The sequence below is a fragment of the Cetorhinus maximus genome, chromosome 7, assembly GCF_964194155.1.
Source record: "Cetorhinus maximus chromosome 7, sCetMax3.hap1.1, whole genome shotgun sequence".
Classification (NCBI taxonomy): domain Eukaryota; kingdom Metazoa; phylum Chordata; class Chondrichthyes; order Lamniformes; family Cetorhinidae; genus Cetorhinus; species Cetorhinus maximus.
The window spans coordinates 62,290,442-62,311,293 of NC_135885.1; the positions used below are offsets into that span (position 1 = coordinate 62,290,442).

General features: G+C 42.7%; 1 protein-coding gene across 2 annotated transcripts in view; it reads right to left on the minus strand.

The window, feature by feature from the left end:
- The window catches only part of LOC144682828 (PC3-like endoprotease variant B), an 898,333-nt gene that overhangs the window by 746,378 nt on the left and 131,103 nt on the right, over nt 1-20,852 (minus strand). For both annotated transcript variants that reach the window (XM_078545597.1, XM_078545598.1), the window contains exon 2: nt 20,146-20,335. In XM_078545597.1, the coding sequence (XP_078401723.1) occupies nt 20,146-20,335 (190 nt within the window). The remainder of the gene's footprint in view (nt 1-20,145; nt 20,336-20,852) is intronic.

Sequence of the window (20,852 nt, forward strand, 5' to 3'; positions counted from 1 at the left end):
TCAAATCCCGCCATGGGAGCTAGGGAATTTAAATACAACTGAATTAACAAATCTGAAACATAAAACTAGCCTCAGTTATGATGATCATGAAACTACCCAACTGTCATAAAAATAATTAGTCCACTAATGCTTCAGGGAAGGAAATCTGTCGTCCTGATGTGGTCTGGTCTATGTGTGACTGCAGACCCATAGAATTGTGATTGACTCTTAACTACCTTCTGGAATGGCCAAGCAAGCTGCTCAGTTGTATCAATCTGTTACAGAAAAGTTAAATAAAACTGGATGGACTATTCAGCATTGACCTAGGTACTGGAAATGACAAAGTCACACCCTGTAGCCCCTGCCCAATCGACCGTGCAAAGTCCTCCTCATGAATATATGGGATCATGTGCCAAGCCATCCCACAGATTAGTCAAGCAATAGCATGACATAGGTATGATTCTGTGAGTATGACTATCAGCCAATATCCCAGACTCCTCCATCATCATCACTGGTCATGTCCTGTCTCACCAGGAGCACAGGGCAGCAGAGGCAACAGGATGGTGGTATACAGTCAGGATGGAGTAGCCCTTGTCCTCAACACTGACTATAGAATAGACCCCATGAAGTCTCATGGCATCGGGTTAAACAAGCGCAAGGAAACCTCCTGTTGATTAGCACCTACCAACCTCCTTCGGCTGATGAATCAGTACTCCTCTATGTTTTTTCCATTCATTCTTTCATGAGATGTGGGCGTCTCTAGCTAGGCCAGCATTTGTTGCCCATCCATAATTGCCCTTGAACTGAGTGGCTTACTAGACCATTTCAGAGAGCATTCAAGCATCAACCACACTGTGGTGGGTCTAGAATCACATGTAGGCCAGACCAGGTAAGGGCAGCAGATTTCCTTCCCTAAAGGACATTAGTGAACTAGATGGGATTTTACAACAAACGATGATAATTTCATGGTCACCATTATTAAGACTAGCTTTTGATTCCAGATTTTATTAATTGAATTCAACTTCCACCATCCACCTGCAGCAAGTGGTGAGGGAACCAACAAGGAGAAAACCACATGACTTTGTCCTCACCAATCTACCTGTCGCACAATCATTTGTCCATGATGGCACTGGTAGGAGTGGCCACCAGATAGTCCTTGTGGAGATGAAGTTGTATCTTCACACTGAGGACAAGCTCCATCATGTTGTGTAGCACTATACCGCTGTGCTAAATGGGATAGATTTAGAACAGATCAAATGAGCTCAAAACTGGGCATCCATGAGATATTGGGGCCATCAACAGCAGCAGCATGCAGCCAACTACAATCTTTAATCTCATGGTTCTGCATAATCCTCACTCTACCATTACCTTCAAACCAGGGGATCAAGCCTGGTTCAATGAAGAGTGCAGGAGAGCATTCCAGGAGTAACACCAGGCAAACCTAAAAATGAGATGCCAAGCTGGTGAACCACAACACAAGACTGCATGCATGTTAAACAGTGGAGGCAACACACAATAAACAGAGTGAGGCAATCCCACAACCAATGAATGAGATCAAAGCTCTGAAGTCCTGCCACATCCAGCCCTGAATAGTTGTGGACTATTAAACAACTAACTGAAGGAGAAGGCTCCAAAAACATACCCATATTCAATGATGGTACAGCCCAGCATATCAGTGTAAAATACAAGGCTGAAGCATTTGCAACCATCTCCAGCCTGAAGTTCAAAGAGGATAATCCACCTTGGCCCCCTCCTGAAGGCCCCAGCGTCACAGTTGCCAGTCTTGAGCCAATTCCATTTACTCTATGTGATATCAAGAAATAGCTGAATGCACTGGGTACAGCGAAGGCCATAGGCCCTGACAACATCCCAGTTGTGCTACTGAAGAGTCCAGATCTAATTGCATCCCTAGCCAAGCTGTTCCAGAACAGTTACAATATCAGCATCTAGAAACAATGTGGAAAATTGCCCAGCTATGTCCTTGTCCACAAAAAGCAGGATAAATCCAATCCAGTCAATTACCACTCCACCAGTCTACTCTCAATCATCAGCAAAGTGATGGAAGGTGTCTTTGACCATCCTATTGATGAACATTTACTCAGAAATAAGCTGCTCATCGATGCTCAATTTGGGTTCTGCCAGCGCCATCTGGTTTCTGCCTTCATTACAGCCTTGGTCCGAACATGAACAAAAGAGCTGAACTCCAGAGGTGAGGTGAGAGTGGTTGCCCTTGACATCAAGGCAGCATTTGACAAAGTGTGGCAGCAAAGAGTCCTAGAAAAATTGAAGTCAATGGGGAATAAGGAGGAAAGCTCTCTAATGGTTGGAGTCATACCTAGCGCAAAGGAAGATTGTTATGCTTGTTGGAGGCCCAGGATATCACTGTAGGAGTTCACCAGGATAGTGTCCAAGGCCCGATCATCTTCAGCTGCTTCATCAGTGGTGTTGCCTCCATCATAAGGTCAGAAGCGGGATGTTTGTTGATGATTCCACAATGTTCAGTACCATTTGCAACTCCTCTGAACCTGAAGCAGTCTGTGCCCGCATGCCGCAAGACCTGATCAGCATTCAGGTTTGGGCTGATGAGGTGAGTGGTAATTCAGGCACACAAGTGCCAGGCAACGACCATCTCAAAGAAGAGCAAATCTAACTATCTCCCCTTGACATTCAATGGCATTATCTTAGCTGAATCGTCCACTACCATCATTATGGGGGCTTTCATTGACCAGAAAATTAACTGGTCCAGCCATATAGGTACTGTGGCTACAAAGGCAGGTCAGAGGCTAGGAATTCTGTGGTGAGTAACTCACCTCCTGACTCCCCAAAGCCTGTCCACCATCCACTAGACACAAGTCAGGAGCGTGATGGAAAACTCTCCACTTGCCTGGTTGAGTGCAGCTCCAACAGTCAAGAAATTCAACACCATCCAGGACAAAGCAGCTCTCTTGGTTGGAACCCTGTTCAACATTTTAAATTTTCACTTCCTCCACCACTGGCGCACAGCGGCATGAATGTGTACCATCAACAAGATGCACTACAGCACTTGCCAAGGATCCTTCGATAACACCTTTCAAACCTGCAACCACTACCATCTAGAAGAACAAGGGAAGCAGACGCATGGGAACACCATCGCCTGCAAGTTCCCCTCCAAGCCATACACCATCCTGACTTGGGAATATATCGCCTTTCATTCACTGTTTTTGGGTCAAATGTCCTGGAACTCCTTCCCCAACAGCACTGTGGATGCACCTACACCACACGGACTGTAGTGAATCAAGAAGGTGGCGCACCACCACCTTTTCAAGGGCAGTTAGGGATGCGGAAATAATGCTGGTCTTATCAGTAATGTTCACACCCCAAAAATGAATAGAAATAAATCTTTTGATACCTCACAAGTGTCAGTAATCAGAATACTTACATTTTCTTTCAAGAACTCAAATTATGATGAGGAAAGGCCTCTAATCTGCCTTTGACTGGGTCTGTTTCTATGATTCCTTCTCTTTGTGTCTCTCATGTCTCTATCACAGTCTCACAGGTATCAGGAAGATGGGAGCTCTGTTAGTCTGATGTTTGGAAATGGAATTTTATGGCTGGTTTACCTTTTCTATCAACTAAACACAGGTGATAACCAAGTGAAATTTGAAGCAGTTTGTTTTTAAAGTTCAACTGATTTATGTTTTTTTTAAGAAAAGAACACTAACTGAGATGAACAAAAACTCTTACACTGGGGCTCAGAAAAGTTTTTTTTTAACTCTCTTGTATTAATCTGTTCTTCAGTGAAGATTACTGTTAGCTCAAACTCTCTGATGACCAGGCCAGCAAAATCTGGACTTAAGTCTGTGCTGCACGTTGGGACCCTATGGAGGTGCTGGAAGTTTAAACTTCTGATGGGCTGATTTGCCCTGCCTGGGACCCTCCTCAAATGTCTCCAACGCTGAGCTTTGTCAGAGACTTGGGCCAGATACCAGATACCGTATACTTGCCTTGGAAATGTTACGCTGGTTAATACCTGATCTAACTCAGTGATTAGCCAGGGTAACTGAACTGAGCACCACAACTGACATTCCCCCCAAGCACCACCCCCTCGATACCAGAGCAACCTACCACCCCCAACTATCTGACTACCCCCTGCCCCAACACGACTACCCCTCCCGACCTGACACAACTATTCTCCAACATGACCATACTCTGACTCAACATAACTGCTCCTCAACCCGACTACCCTCCCTGACCTGACCTGACTGCACCACACCACCACCCCCCCACTCCGCACCTCCCCCACTCTGAGCCAACAGCCCATCCAACCACCCACTCACCCACCCCCACACTCATTCATCAAAACACTTAGGACCTTTAAAAGTGTGCTTGAATATGGCAGTCAATACCATGAAAAGGGGGGCCTATCGTCTCTGGCCTTCAACTTTCCTGCGCTCGCTGGGCTTCCCCCGGAGAGGCTGCGTTGGCCCATTTCTGCTCCAGCCAGGACTGCAAGTCCCGGCTGAAAACGGGCAGTTCCGTCAGGGCACAGAAAACGTCATGGGCACCGCTGACCGGAAGATCTGGCCCATTATTCTGCTGGCTCATTACAGTAGTAGGCCTCATTAAAGGACCTGGACGCTTCATGGCTCACTTTTTAAAAGAGAGGATTATATTTCCTCATTTGTTTCGGGTTCTTTTTAAATTTGAAAAATGAAGTGGATGTTTAGATTTTTAATGGTTATTTTACCACAGCAAGTCAATTCTCATTTTCCCTCGGAACAGCTGGAGTGATGTGAGCAAACAAAGTAGGCTGAAACATCAAAATGTTTAAGAGCCATAAAAGATATGAATGGGATAGAATAGTCGAGAAAATGATAGAAAGCAATATAATTGCTGAAAGATGCGCTAAATGGACAATCAAGCCAAGAAGTAGCAGTAAAAATAGGGTCATGAATAAGGACCCTGTACACAAAAACCAGAGGCCAGAAAATCACAGCACAAATACAGATGAGGAAGGCTAATCTTGGTTCATTCTTGCACAGAAATAATATGATCTCCTTTATATGGTATCAATTTATTTCATAATAATTTCTGGCTTTTCACCTTCATTACTTTACAGTGTTATGAAATGCATTGATCTATGTACCCCATGGAGATTATAATATTTAAGGTACAGCATGTTCCAATGCTGTTACATTGGTTCCTGCCTAGTAACAAGGATGGGACCCTATGGGAGTGTGTTGATAGAGCACCTGGATCAGTTCAAGGGTCAGTCAATTTTAGTCAGAGTTAGTCAGGAGCAGTTGAAAATGAAGATAGCTAGCTCCACACAGCTAAAGTGCTGTTGGTAGCTCTGAGGAGCTGAGTTGGCACAGTCCAGGTAGAGGGAGCTTGGGAGAAGCCCTGGAGAGTTGAAATTACACCAGTAATTAAAAACTGGAGTGCAGACTTGGGAATCCAGGAAATGCAGTCTCGGGAGATGAGATTGAAATCCTGGGAAGCGAGCAGTAGTTGAGGTAGTCCGAGTCGGAGCGGCTTTGAGGGAGTTCTGAGGTTAGATCTTTGAAAGTACAGAATTGGAATCCCTTGTGAAGAAGACAAAGTTTAAAGAGATTGTGTAATTCACAGTGAATACTAACGTCCAGGTGGGTTCTTGAGAAATGCATTGGTTGCACCTGTCATTTAGCCTGTCGTGTGGTGTGTTCAACCAGTTTCCCTGTTAATTCACATGTACCTCATAGTTACCCTGAATGTTGGCGTATAAGATACACATTGTAAATTGTTTTATCTTTCTGAACTTGTTTAGCAAAGTTTGTTTTTGTTTGTTCAAAACCCATGGAATCTTGTAGCTTTATTCCAAAAGCAGGTGCCTTGAATCTACTTTAAACAAAACGTTAATGGACCCTAACTGGATTTCCCCCCACATCCTGAGGTCTGGCCAAAGATCGTAACAACCAACAAGTCCAAACTATTATTTGAGACACTTTGCGTGGAGAACTTCTTGATATCAACCCAATATTTGGTCGTTCACCGACTTGAACTTGTGTCTTATTTTCCTACTGGTTTAGTTTGAAATAATTTTGAGTTTACCTTTCAAAGTGCCTTTTAAGTCTACTTTTTTTTGTATAATTTACTATTGCATGTTTCTATCACCTCTCTTTCCTTTCAAATTTGAAAAGTCCAAATTTCTCCAGTGTCTCCTCACAACTCTTGTTGTCTGATGGTAGCAATTAGCCTTGTAGCTGATCTCAGGAAACCTACACTGGTGAGGGAAATTATGATTACATGGTTGTCATGGCAATGCAGCTAAATAATGATTTGCATTTGGTCACACTGAGCTGAAAATTCATCTTCCTGTTGCAATTCATGACTTGCCTGTGCCAACTTCATTGGAAATGGGAAGCACACAAATCTGGTGCTTCGATTTCATTACCATAATTGTAGTGTAGGCCGGAGCAGGTTCCTCATTGCTGGTTTCCTCTGTGTCACTGCTGAATGCTTCTGCGTCCAACAGGGACCAATCGGCGTTGTGCTGAGAGCAAGTTTTGCAGCCAGCCTGCTATTCTGAAAGGCAGGATGTCTGTCTTAAAGGGAAGCTGCACTGAAAAATGTTGCTGGAATTTAAACGTGGAGAATGGAACACCAGGACAGAGGGAGAGAGAGAGAGTGTTCATGGGTGACAAAGGCGTCACTGGAGGCATTCGTGCTGGAGGTGGGCAGGAGGACCAACGTTTTGGTTCTGTGGGGGTCAGGAGTCCCCCAAAGACCACCTTAGAAGAGATGAGGTGCAGATGACCAGGGAGGTTAGCTCCTGGAGTCTGTACCCGAGGACCTGGCAGCAGTGCCACAAGAGCTTTAAAGAACTCACACACATAGTCTAAGTCAGTGAATGCATCTTCTCATAACATGTCCTACTCACCGTATCACCAACCTCTCATGCTACTTAATGCCCCACACCCCTATCACTCACCCAGCAGCACTCCCTGGCACTCTGGATAAAGGCCTAACATCCAGAAACTCCATTTCAACATCACACACATTCCAAAGCTGCCAGCCTCACATACACCTCTTGCTGCATCCACATATCTCCAGTCATTCATTGATTGCAGGCACATCACCCTAACATAAAGCTACATTACCACTGACATTCTGCCTTTCTCCTGCAGAACAAGGTGGCACACAAGAGAGCAGAGCAGAGCCAACGGGATTCAAGGACATCTAAACATCTTGAGCCCCCATGGAGATGGTTTTCAGCATCATGGTGCCGGCTCTGACGGTGTCTGTAGCATCTGATATTGCTGAGGATGTTAAGGTTGATGGCGTTTTCTTGCCTTAAGCCTTGGCTCAACTCCCAGCTCACCCTCACCCTCCTATCTGGCATGATGAACAAACTGCAAATGCTATGACCGTGAACTGCTTCCTACCCCAATCTTCCCCTTCTGAGTTCCTGCTTTGAGACACTCTAGAACTGTCACGTGCCCCGCCACAACAAGAAGAATGAAAGAGAGAGAGAGAGAGCAACGGTACAGCACTACTGAAGAGGCCCCATCACTTGATCTGACACTTTCAACCACCAGCTTAGATACTGGCACTGTACGTATCTTGGAGGCAAGTATAGAGCTGGGATCAGCCCAAGGTGACTCATCCAGACATGAATGGGCTGTAGCCAGGCCAGGGGGAAAGGATTTATGTGCCATTTCACCGGAGGGTGAGGTAGCAGAACAGTGCTGCATGCACACTGTGATGCTGGGTGCATTGGCTGGCCTGGCAGCCTGCTGTCACTGTCAAGGAGCATGGAAGAATCCAGTTCCAAATTGGCAGAGGGAATGGCTCAGAACTTGCCCTTTTCACAGTGTCTGCTCCATCTTCCTGTTATACTGCAAACCCAGAGGCACAGCCATTGCTACCCCCATACCAGATGCAGGTCTTTCTGAGGATAGGTCACCTACTTCTCTACCCTCCCTGTGAAGAAGCAGCAACGTGTCCTGACAAATCCAGGAACACACTAGAATACCTCAGAAAACACTCGAGTACTTCCAGACAGTAGGAGATAGCTGTGTGCGCACATTTGGATGAAGATCTGTTCCACAGGTGTTCCATAGGTGGAACCTTGTTAATTGTTTTAAGAGTCTGTACTCTGTTTTAAGTGTCTGCACTCTCCGCATTTAAATCAACTCTTCCATTTTTCAAAACCATCCAAAAGTTGCTGGTTCACCAAGCACATTTTAAACTCTATTGGACCATGCACTGTAGTTACACTCCATTCCATGTCAAACCCAAGTGTATGAGACTTCCCCTCCACGGAGTCCCACACTCCTCATCTCCAAGGGCAGGTTAGATCGGCACCCCCTTTTTTTTGGTGTGCGCTAGTGACTTCATAAAGAGCATGAGCCTTTTAATTTTTTTGTGTGGCCATGCACACACAGCAATTTAAAGTGACTGACATGTGAACGGCCTGCATGGGGACCGTCAGGTTTCTGTGCTGTCACACGGCTGCGTCACTCAGAGGGATCATTGCAGGTCTCATCTCTGGAATTCTAGTATAAATTTGGTGTTGCTGAAGACTTCGTCAGGTATAATAATGAGGTATTGTGTGGAGTTTACATCTATAATAGTAACAGGCTTCAAAAAGAACAAACAGTGAGTAAATCTGTTCTTTCCAAACTTAGAAACCATTTAAAAAACATAAAATAATTGCTGATTTTAGCAAGGAATCAAAGAGTAGTAAAACCACAACTGTAGTTAACAAGAAACAAAAATAAAAAAACTCAGAACATAGAGCCCAACGTTAAGATGTGATGCCATGATTGGACAGCACTTACTGAACTATGCCGAGTGTGCTAAGAATTACACTAATAACCAATTTATGACTATCAGCCGGGCTTGCAATGTGACTCACTTGCTAGAAGCTACATATATTAATATCCAGGGCCATGTCCTCTGCCAGCAGAAAGAACACATTCAGGCATTGCACCTTTTTCAATTAAACAAAAGCATAGGGGGAATAACTGTTCCCTGGTGCATTCTCCATGGCAATGCCCTGATCAGAGTCCACTTGCCAACCAATCAGCACCCTTTTCTCATGCAGCATAAATTATTGCTCCCTTTGAAATTTGGCATTCTTGCATCTGTCCTGATGAGTGCAAGATGAAAAGTTTCAACAGCATGTCTCTTTTTAGAGCAATACTCAAAAATAAAAGAGGAAATTAAATTACGAAATATTAGTTAACACACTCTTTCTATGTAAAATTCAGCTTATACCTAGTATACAAGGGTTTGAGTTATGGTAATATTAAATAACGCACCGTTGATGGATCATTTGGTAGATGCTTAGCTCAAAGTGCAGTTGGGCCACACGCTAGTAAGCTCCTGTACATAAGATGCAACATTTGGTTACGTAGTGCACATATTTTCAGCTTTAAGGTACTGTTTTGATCCAAAAAGGTGTCCACATATTATTTTGGGCAGGACAATAGCACGGCTGCTGGGAGCGTACGCTGGAAGTATGAAAAGTATGCAGATAAAAGTAGGCGTATGGGGGAGGCATTGGCGTAGTGGTATTGTCACTAGACTAGTAATCCAGAGACCCGGGGTAATGCTCTGGGAACCTGGGTTTGAATACCGTCACAGCAGATGGTGGAATTTGAATTAAATAAAAAAAATCTGGAATTGAAAGTCTGACGATGACCATGAAACCATTGTCATTTGTTGTAAAAATCCATCTGGCTCACTAATGTCCTTCAGGGGAGGAAATCTGCTGCCCTTACCTGGTCTGGCCTACATATGGCTCCAGGCCCACACCAATGTGATTGACTCTTAAATACCCTCTGAAATGGCCTAGCAAGCCACTTAGTTGTATCAAACCGCAAAGTCTCAAAAAAGGAATGAAACTGGGTGGACCACCTGGCATCGAACTAGGCACCAGAAATGACAATGGCAAACTCAGCCCTGTCGACTAACATCTCTGGGAGCTAGTGCCAAAATTGGGAGAGCTGTCTCACAGGCTAGTCAAGCAACAACCTGACACAGTCATCCTCACGGAATCATATCTTACAGATAATGTCCCAGACACCACCATCATCATCCCTGGGAATGCACTGTCCCACCGGCAGGACAGATCCAGCAGAGGTGGTAGCACAGTGATATACAGTTGGGAGGGAGTTGTCCTGGCAGTCCTCAACATCGACTCCGGGCCCCATGAAGTCTCATGGCATCAGGTCAAACATGGACAAGGATTACCACGTACTGCCCTCCCTCAGCTGATGAATCGCTCCTCCATGTTGAACGCCACTTGGATGAAGCACTGAGTGGCAAAGGCACAGAATATACTCTGGGTGGCAGACTTCAACGTCCATCACCAAGAGTGGCTCGGTAGCACCACTACTGACCAAGCTGGCCGAGTCCTAAAGGACATAGCAGCTAGACTGGGTCAGCGGCAGGTGGTGAGGGGACCAACAAGATGGAAAAACATACTTGACCTCATCCTCACCAACCTACCACAGATGCATCTGTCCATGACATTATCGGTAGAGGTGACCACCACACTGTCGTTGTGAAGACGAAGTCCTGCCTTCACATTGAGGATGCCCTCCATCATGTGTGGCACTACCACCGTGTTAAATGGGATATATTTTGAACAGATTTAGCAACTTAAGACTGGGCATCCATGAGGTACTGTGGGCCATCAGCAGCAGCAGAATTGTACTCAAATGTAATTTGTAACCTCATGGCCCAGCATATCCCCCAATCTACCATTACCATCAAGCCAGGCTGGAGCTATAACACAGGACTTGCATGCCAAACAGCATAAGCAGCAAGTGATAGATGGAGCTAAGCAATCCCACAACCAATGGATCAGATCTAAGCTCTGCAGTCCTGCTACATCCAGTCATGAATGGTGGTGACAATTAAACAACTCACTGGAGGAGGAGGCTCCACAAATATCCCCATTGTCAATGATGGGGGAGCCCAGCACATCAGTGCAAAAGATAAGGCTGAAGCATTTGCTACAATCTTCAGCAGAAGTGCTGAGTGGATGATCCATCTCGACCTCCTCCGGAGGTCCCCAGCATCACAGATGCCAGTCATCAGCCAATTTGATTCACTTCACGCGATATCAAGAAATGGCTGACGGCACTGGATACTGCAAAGGCTATGGGCCCTGAAAATATTCCGGCAATAGTACTGAAGACTTGTGCTCCAGAACTTGCCACGCCCCTAGCCAAGCTGTTCCAGTACAGTGACTGCCCTTGACATCAAGGCCACATTTAACCGAGTGTGGCATCAAGGAGCCCTAGCAAAACTGGAGTCAATGGGAATCAGGGGGAAAACTTTACACTGGTTTGCGTCATATCTAGCACAAAAGAAGATGGTTGTGGTTGTTGGAGGTCAGTCATCTCAGCTCCAGGACATCACTGTAGGAGGCCCTCAGGGTACTGTTCTCGGCCCAGCCACCTTCAGCTGCTTTATCAATGACCTTCCCTCCATCATAAGGTCAGAAGTGGGGATGTTCGCTGATGATTGCACAATGTTCAGCACCATTCGCGACTCCTCAGATACTGAAGCAGTCCGTGTCCAAATGAAGCAAGACCTGGACAATATCCAGGCTTGGGCTGACAAGTGGCAAGTAACATTCGTGCCGCACAAGTGCCTGACAATGACCATCTCCAACGAGAGAATCTAACCATTGCCCCTTGACATTCAATGGTTTTACCATCACTGAATCCCCCACTATCAACATCCTGGGGGGTTACCATTGACCAGAAACTGAACTTGACTAGCCATATAAATACTGTGGCTACAAGAGCAGGTCTGTGGCTACGAATCGTGCAACGAGTAACTCACCTCCTGACTCCCCAAAGCCTGTACACTATCTACAAGTCAGGAGTGTGATGGAATACTCCTCACTTGCCTGGATGAGTGCAGCTCCCACAACACTCAAGAAGCTTGACACCATCCAGGACAAAGCAGCCTGCTTGATTGGCACCACATCCACAAACATTCACCCCCTCCACCACCGAAGTACATTAGCAGCAGTGCGTACCATCTACAAGATGCACTGCAGAAAGTCACCAAGGATCCTTTGACAACATCTTCCAAACCCACGAGCACTGCCATCTAGAAGGACAAAAGCAGAGGTAGATAGGAACACCACTATCTGGAAGTTCCCCTCCAAGTCACTCACCATTCTGACTTGGAAATATATCGCTGTTCCTTCACTGTTGCTGGGTCAAAATCCTGGAACTCCCTTCCTAACAGCACTGTAGGTGTACCTACACCACATGGACTGCAGCGGTTCAAGAAGGCAGCTCACCACCGCCTTCTCAAGAGCAAATAGGGATGGGCAATAAATGGCTGGGCCAGCCAGTGAAGCCCGCATCCTATGAATGAATAATTAAAAAATCAGCTGAGAAGTAGGAGAAGGTAGAGAGGAGGAATATAAAACAGCTCAGTTTCAACCAGGCTGTCCACGACTGTCTCATCCCACTTCAGTACCAATGAATGCAACCCCAACTCCCTATTGTACAACAGTTCCATGCCTTACCCTCCTTCTGTTACCAACCATTCACAGGGTCCTGTGAGCCACAATGTTGAAATAAAAGCCACCACAAAACAATCATTTTAAATCAATTTTATCAATCAAGCCATCCAACATTCCAAACAAAAGTCAACCAAACACCCGAGTGCAATTCCTCAGTGCCTGTCATGCACCTTTGCCTGTTCTCCCATGTATTGCCACCCCAGTGGCTGCAGTACGGATGGTGGAAGGCTGCTGACATTCAGTGGAGGAGACTGCAGATGGCCTTGGAGGATGACCTCATGCAGGTCTGGCCTTAGAAGGTTTGGCTTGGGTCTGTACCACCTTGCCAAGGGTGGCATCAACCTGAGCTGGCTGACGGACAAGCAACAACAAGGAGACTGATGGAGTGACTGATGGGAGGACAGATGCTGTTATCCTGAGAAAAGACAGTAGATGTGTGTCCATGAAGCCACCGCCTTTCTGGAGGAGCAGGGGTGGGGCACGATTACCTCACTGATTCTCAATATGTTGCAGGACAGATTGCTGTAATACTGAGACACTCTGGAAGCCCCTTTGCACACCGTAGCTGTGGCGTCAGCACTCTGAGCATTTGTGGCAGCAACCAGAGCTTCATGACTTCTGTCTGAGTTTCTATTGCAGCTCTCAGACGTTGGGCAGCTTCTGCTCCAACTGCATTGGAAGCTGAGACATCAGACTCGGCATCATGTTCAGGTTTGCCAGTGTGCCAATGGAATTAGCCACCACGTCCAAGATGGAAATGATGGACACAAAGCTCTGTGCACGGTGTCAGCTGTGGCTCAGTTCATAGCACCCTCGCCTTTGAATCAGAGGGTTGTGGGTTCATGTCCCACTCCCGGAAACCAAGAACTGTGATTGTACTCGAAAGAGTTGCAATCTGTGACTGTTGATAACTCGAAAGAGTTTCCATGTGCCAAGTTCCATGCTCCTTAACAGTGACAGCAGGCTTTCAGGCAGGCCAGCCAATGCACCAAGCATTTCATTGGGCGTATCCATCAGCTTTTTCATGTAGGCCATCCCAAAGTCCTTTTCTGAGTCCCTGTGAATCAGTGATGATGTTTCTTCTTCATCAATCCCTTCTCCCTCTGCCCACTCTTGCTCCTGCATCACTGCCAGGCCAGGTTACAGTTTTCTTGATATCTGAAGGCAGAGTGGTGCAAGGATAGGATTGAGTGATGGGGAGTGGCAAATGGAGCAGTATGTGAGACTAGTGGTTCATTTGTAAGGATATGACTTTTGAAGCTGCATTCACTGACCTTGACCACTTGTGTGAGGTCATTGAACTTCTTGCAGCATTGCATCCAGATCTTTGACGCTACATTGCTGACATTGAGAAGGATGGTTACTTGCTTCCACTTGGTGCCTCAGTCCCCTGTAGCCAGGTCAAGTCTCTTCTCCTGTCCACCTTCTGCAACAAGGCCTCCATCAGAAAAAATTGAAGCATGCTCTCTGCCCTGTTGTGCTATTTTTCAGTGTTCTTCCTGCTCGCCCAATCTTCCCCAGCCATTTCCAATCAAAGTGCAGCTTGGTTTAAGTTGTGCAGCTGAGCTTTAAGTGATGCTAACTCTCCATAATTTTGCATCCCATGCTTAGGCAAGCTGTCACTCAGCAGCGTGCTTAATGCTGACCGAACACTGCAAATCATGGTACAAAAACAGAACATGCTGGAAAAATCAGGTCTGAAGAAGGGTCTTAAGGACGTGAAACATCAATTCTGTTTCTCTCTCCACAGACGTTGTTAGACCTGCTGATTTTTCCAGCATTTTCTGTTTTTGTTTCAGATTTCCAACATCTGCAATATTTTGCTTTTACTACAATCATGGTAATGAACAGGCAGCACAAAGTTGGTGTGCTACCTACATTGGAATGAATGGGCATCAGTTAATCACGCATCGCGATTTCCCACTCTTTTGCAGGCCTTATCGAAATTTGCTCTGCTTTGCGAAGTTAGCAGATCTCATTAGTGGGACATTTGATCAGCTCCACTGGCTAAAACGAGAAAGAATACATTAGCTTCCCATGCCTGATGAATTTCAGTACCCCCATGCTGGAAGATGCTTGTGTACAGACTTTGGGTGAAGACAACTTCAGAGTGTGAAGCATAGTTCATTAACATGAATAATTCATGAATATTCCCTGACTGGGTACACATATATTTTGCATAAACCATAGAGAAGTAGTGATATCCTTTGCTTCTGCTTTGGTTGTGTCAGCATCACAGATTAATATCCATATTCTGCCAACATTTATATGGATAGGGCTAGTTAAACCAGGCATGACCTGCTGAAATGGTAGTCCTGATAAAACTTTTAGATGGAAATAACCTAAAGATGGGTCATGAAGACTCCAAGTGATGGGTCTGTGACTATTTATTTTGGCAACTTGTTCCATTGTGGGATGTCCTTGGGAAGAAAGATTATTGGTACACGGTGTTGGAAACAAATCCTTTTGTAGTTTGTGTGAACGTAAACCTCATTGCTGGAACGCATCATGCACTTGATTTTGTCACTGGCCCATTCTATATTTTATAGAACATGATCAGTCTACTTTTCTCCCTCCTTTGCTGTAGTGATTCCCATTCCAAAACTTTGATCAAGGATGTGAAACTGGGATATTTCCCATACTGATTCATGCAGAATTGTGCAACACATGTTTGGGTCACTTCCATCTTATTATATTCCTTGCCATATAAGAATCCTGCACGCAGCTTGCACAATCCACGACTGAGCGAACAAATGGTTGGGAAGTTACAACTCTGATTTTTTTTGCAATACCAAAGATTCCTCCTCAGAAATCCAAGAACCCTGTTTGTTTTGGATGTTATCTGCTGAATGTGGAATCCCCATTGAAGATTGCTTTTAAGATGAACCCCTTTAGCCAGTATCACCACCATCAACACCCCTTCGACCTTTTGTTTATGACATCTTTTGCAATCTCTCCTTTGTCTCCACCTATCACTGGCCTTCTATCCAGCTTCACCTGTCCCACCCCTTTTAACAGTATATATTTCACCATATTTCTACTTCTCTTTAGTTCTGAAGAAGAATCATACGGACTCGAAACATTAACTGTGTCTTTCTCTCCACAGATGCTGTCAGACCTGCTGAGTTTTTCCAACAATTTTTGGTTTTGCCCCAGGTATGGCTGTGCATCTGCCTGTTGATAAGTTGTTTACAGAACTTAAAGCTATCTGATGGTGCATCATTTTTGTTAGTGATGTACATGACATAGCATTTTTTGGCATTGATTGCCAAGTAATCTGTGGGACTGTAAATCATGAAAGAGTTAGCACATTCAGAGGGAGGGAGAAAGGATAGCAGGATTAAAACCAAAATGATAGGAATAGACAATCCACCTTAATATAGCTGCTGCTCTATAAACCTGTGGGTAACAATAGCAACTTTTCTTTTTTGAAATAGTATAATTGAAACGAAGTTTATCTCTTCTGTGACACCTAATGATAACATTTCAAAAATATAACTGTGACTTGCAGGCCATTGTGTAGTGGGGGAAAAAATTACATTGTATCGTCTTTAAATAAACTTCAGTGCTTCAAAAAGTGTACAATGCCTCCCACACTAGGGGAAATGCTTGCAAAAGCCATAAATCCAAATTCAGTACTGGGGGAAAAATGTTAACAAGAGCAAGATTAACTGAAATTGCCTCATTTTCACAGACAAGGAAAAGTTCCATGCTCTTAATGGTTGTGCTACTCTACAAACAAAGAATTAAAATGGATCAGCAGTCTTATACCCCCAGAGATGAGTGTGGAAATGCAGTGAAAAGTGTGCAAACCTCAGTGGCACTAATGCTGTGACCCAGACTTCAGTGGGATGTAAACAAATACACAGACTGATTAATAGGCTGTCACTTTATTTGTTAATTTGTGAATTATTTATACTTATAACTGTTTAATAATTCAGAATTGATGACTTTATAAATTATAGTTCAAAGCAAAATAAGAGGCAGTGAGACTTAAAGTATCCTTGTGTTTGGTGCACCTTTTCTGTGTGGTTTCTGATTGATGCTTCTCAGTATTGGGAAACAGAAGCCAATACTATAACAAGGATCGGATGTTATATTTCAAACTATACTAATAAGATTCAGCAATGATAACAACAGCATGATAATTAATTCAGGGCATTACATGTGTGTGGCATTTTAGAATGTCTTTTCCTAACTGATGTTAAGAATTGTACTTTTATGCATTCCAGTATTGAAATGATTCAGGCCCTAAGGTAATTTGTTTTCTTACTGTGCTAATTGTTTAAAGTAATTGGGTAATTCAATGCTGTTTGGGATTACCTTACATTAAAGAACGTTCCAGAATTCAAATACAGGAGAAAAAAAATCAATCACTCCAGCAGTTAGTAATACCCACCACATCTACATTTAAATTCACTACACAGGTACCCATTGTTTAGATGCAATAAATACTGCACAGAACGTATAAACTTTATTTATTTGAACTTTAATGTTGGTTTCTCATTATCTTTTAAAGACCTTATGTTATCTACTCTTTTACTTGTATTAAATTGAAATTTGTTACTCAGTAGAAGTCAGACGGGTGAATTTTAATGTCTGGTGATGTGGTTCAGTGCTGTTCCAGTTCTGTTAACTTCATTAATTGCTTCAGATACAATTCTTCCCAGACATGAAACCTAACAAGTTTGATCAGAAATGTAAAGTGTGTACTGACACTACCATATTTCTCATTGAACTAATCTATTATATATTTTGAATGATACACAATTTTTGAAGAAAAAACTATGGTATAAAAGCATATACTCTTGTCCATTACTCACACTACAGTATAAGGTAAACATGGAAAAATATAGCCTGAGGCAAACTCTGCACCTGGTGAAAGCCTACTGGAGCAGTGTGAAATTTTAGAGGCAATCTACCCTTTGACCTTGCTAAATTTGAGTTCTGTTATTCTGCTGTAGGGAAAAGACAATCATTATGCTTTGAGGATTTAATGACCTTTATGCTAATCATTCATACTGAGATGTGAACCTTTTCTAATTATTTGTTGTGAAGTGGGCAAAATATATTTATTTAAGAGTAAGATTAATAGCTCAAATATACAAAATTATTTCTCATTAGTCTCATTCAAAAATAATTACCAAAACAACAAAAATACATTTTCAGCAGTGCAGCATAAAGCTATTAGTGATTGTGGTCTCTTATTAGTGAAACCTCCAATAATGAGTTACTACACTGGTCAACTGCCTTTTTTCTTCATTCCTAACCTAAGCAAAGCAAATCTAATCATAAAATTCCAACATAGAAAGTACATTCCATTCAGTCTCATTTTGTGGAATTTTTAGTCCAGGCACTGCCTTAACCATTTAATCTTGATACAAGTCCATCATCTGCCTCAATTATAATACCACTCAATGCATTGAATGCACTCAATCTATTATCCCCATTCACAGATCTCAGTTTAATGCATGTTAAAAAGACTAATGTTTCATTCATAAATGTTTTCTTGTAATAGATCATTTTGCTATTTTTTTCCCAAACATAGGAAGTTTTGACTATATTACATTGAGTATTTTTTACAGAATGAGTGAATAAATCAAAATATTCTAAATTGGTCATGTTGTTATAAATCCTGATCTAATTACAACTATTGACAAACTAAATAAGCTTTAGCCAGGACTCAAAAGGACTGGATTGGTGGTAACAATGTGAGCTGGAGCTGTGAAACAATAAATACACTTTCTGCCTTTACTGTCCGTTTCATTGAAAGCATTGGAAACTTGTACTCCTCTGAAACAGCGATTCAGGTAGAATTTTGAAACAACTTGTAATGTGGTAAATCACAAATTGTCACTATCAGCAGTTTTATTGTAGCTATATTACACTAATATAAGCAAGGAATTTGTTCACCCTAACACACAGCAAGCTCATATATTTGAAGTGTTTATTACACTTTCATAAAATTAAATAATGACTGGTCATTATCATGAAGTAAAAATTAAAAATCCTGTTGCTTCACAGCTGTAACACTTTCTACCAACCCCCCTCCCCCAGAGAAAACTTAAAAAATGGACCGTATTAGCAAAGAACTGCATGCTACATGTCTCTGGCACTCCACACCTGGAGCCACTACTAGATTGGACTTTAAATTCTATTCGCCAGTTCATATTATGTATTGTTCCAACATAGAGCTAAAAGGTCACTATTATACATAAGGAAAATTAAGCCGGTGTTCTTGGTTGCCTTACAGTTCTTCTAGTTCAACTACTCCAATAAATGAACATGTACAACAAGCCAAAGGGCTTTTTATTGCAAATTTAATTCATTTCTCTAGACAACTGTGAAATTTGCCATTGACATTAGTCATTACCCCAAGGCGAACTAAAAGATGATCTCAGTTAATAAATGATCCTTAACAAGGAACACTTCTATCTACTGTGATAATGGCACAGGCACATTTTATTAATGCAGGCTAGCTTCCTGCCAGAATCATAGGATTCTCAACTATTTGGTGTCTGCTTGTTTCCTGTTCCCACTCGTGATATTAATAATTATGCAGTGGGATAATTAGCAACACAAAGAGTCATTCCTACCAGCTTGCAGCTAGATTTTTGTTTAGCATGTTAACCTTCTGGGAGCAGAAATGACAAGCTCAATGAAATAACCAACACAGGTTGAACTTGCAGTGTCCAAAAAGGTTAACTATCCGTGGCATCTCTTGCCTTAAATAACAAAATCAGACATATAGAAATGCTACAATTGCATTTCTATAGGTAAAATTTGACAACTTAGTTTAATAATTTAGATTTGAATCATAAAATGTCAATAATATTTACATTCCTCCAGTTGATTTCCAATTGTTCAAAATTATTTTTTTAAGTATTGGCATAAACTGACAATCAATTATCTAAATATATGGGTTTTTTTACATTTCAAGTATGGTCCACAATAAAGGAAAAAAAAAACATAAAAGTTACAAGCAAATAGTGAGATCATATGCTGGTACACCCACTTCTTAACAAAAAGACATAAAACCTAAAAAAGAAGCAGAGATACTTAATATGCATGCTTCCTTTTCTCCCTATTCATAGTTTCAACTTCTTAAAGTAACAGAGCAGAAAATAAAGGAGACAGCTGTTTCATTTTATTGAGAATGTGAGCACTATGCTCTGGCCACATGAACTGCATCTCAATAATTGTCACCATTTCCCCAAACACTAAAAGGAGCACCATGCATTTATCTTCAGGGGAATTATCCAAACTGGTTTCATATCTATCTTATTTTTTTTAAGAGAAATGTATTTCAAATTTCATGCACATTTCCATTAAAACGCTTGCAATTTCTAGGATACTCATAAAATTCATGAGACGATTAGTGTGATAAGGAAAACATTTAAAGGCATGCAGAAAAAGACTAACAACTTGAAATCTGTTATTTTTTTTGTTTAAATAACCTAAACTGTGCAAGTATCTTCCTTCACCCTCAATGTCTCTTTTCACAGCAGTGGCTTTTGGCTGCACTACCAGCTGTATGAAATACCTTTCTTCTGCAAATTATTATCACAATAACACTGAAAAAATAAAAAATATATATATAGAAATTCGTTTAAGTGTTATACAATATTGAAAACAGTTGCACTGACCGGCAGGACGTACTCTAACCCATTCCTTTTAGCCACGTCTCTGGCTACGTCCTCTCCCTCGTCTATCTCAATGGTGTAGTAGTTGAGGGGACCAGCAGTCTCCTCCCCTCTAGTGGTTAGCAACGCACTTTGCAAGAAGCAGAGGGAAAAACATAAGACGGCGGGTTTTCCAAAGGCCATGAATGTAAATCTGAAAATGGGAAGAGAATCAGAGAACGCTTATCAAGAATCATACATGAAAACCTTGCCCGAACTGACATTGGTGACAGAAACTTAATCAACACTACACTGTACTGCACTGCATTTAGATGTTATGAATTACGTTAACAACTTGCCTCAACCTGTCTGTGCCAATATTGTTTGTTAAAGGTTGCATTTACAGTAACCAGGTTTTTGCTGGCGGAATATTTCGGAAACCAACACATCACAAAGTAGATACTTTGAGAATACAACTCCACATGATCAAATTCCATTTTTATCAAACTATGAGTGTAAAGGTTTGGAAAAGAAACTCGAGATGAAACCTTGAGTCCTGGTTTGAAGCGACGCTATGTTTAACGCCGCTTTCAAAAATATGTTTATTCATATTTTTATTACCGGAGATGCACCTGGAAACTTGGTGAGGGCAGGCGGGGGCACATCATCTCTGCGGGATAAAGGGTAATTTCTCGGCTATTTTAACCAATTATGTCTCTTTTTATAGGGTG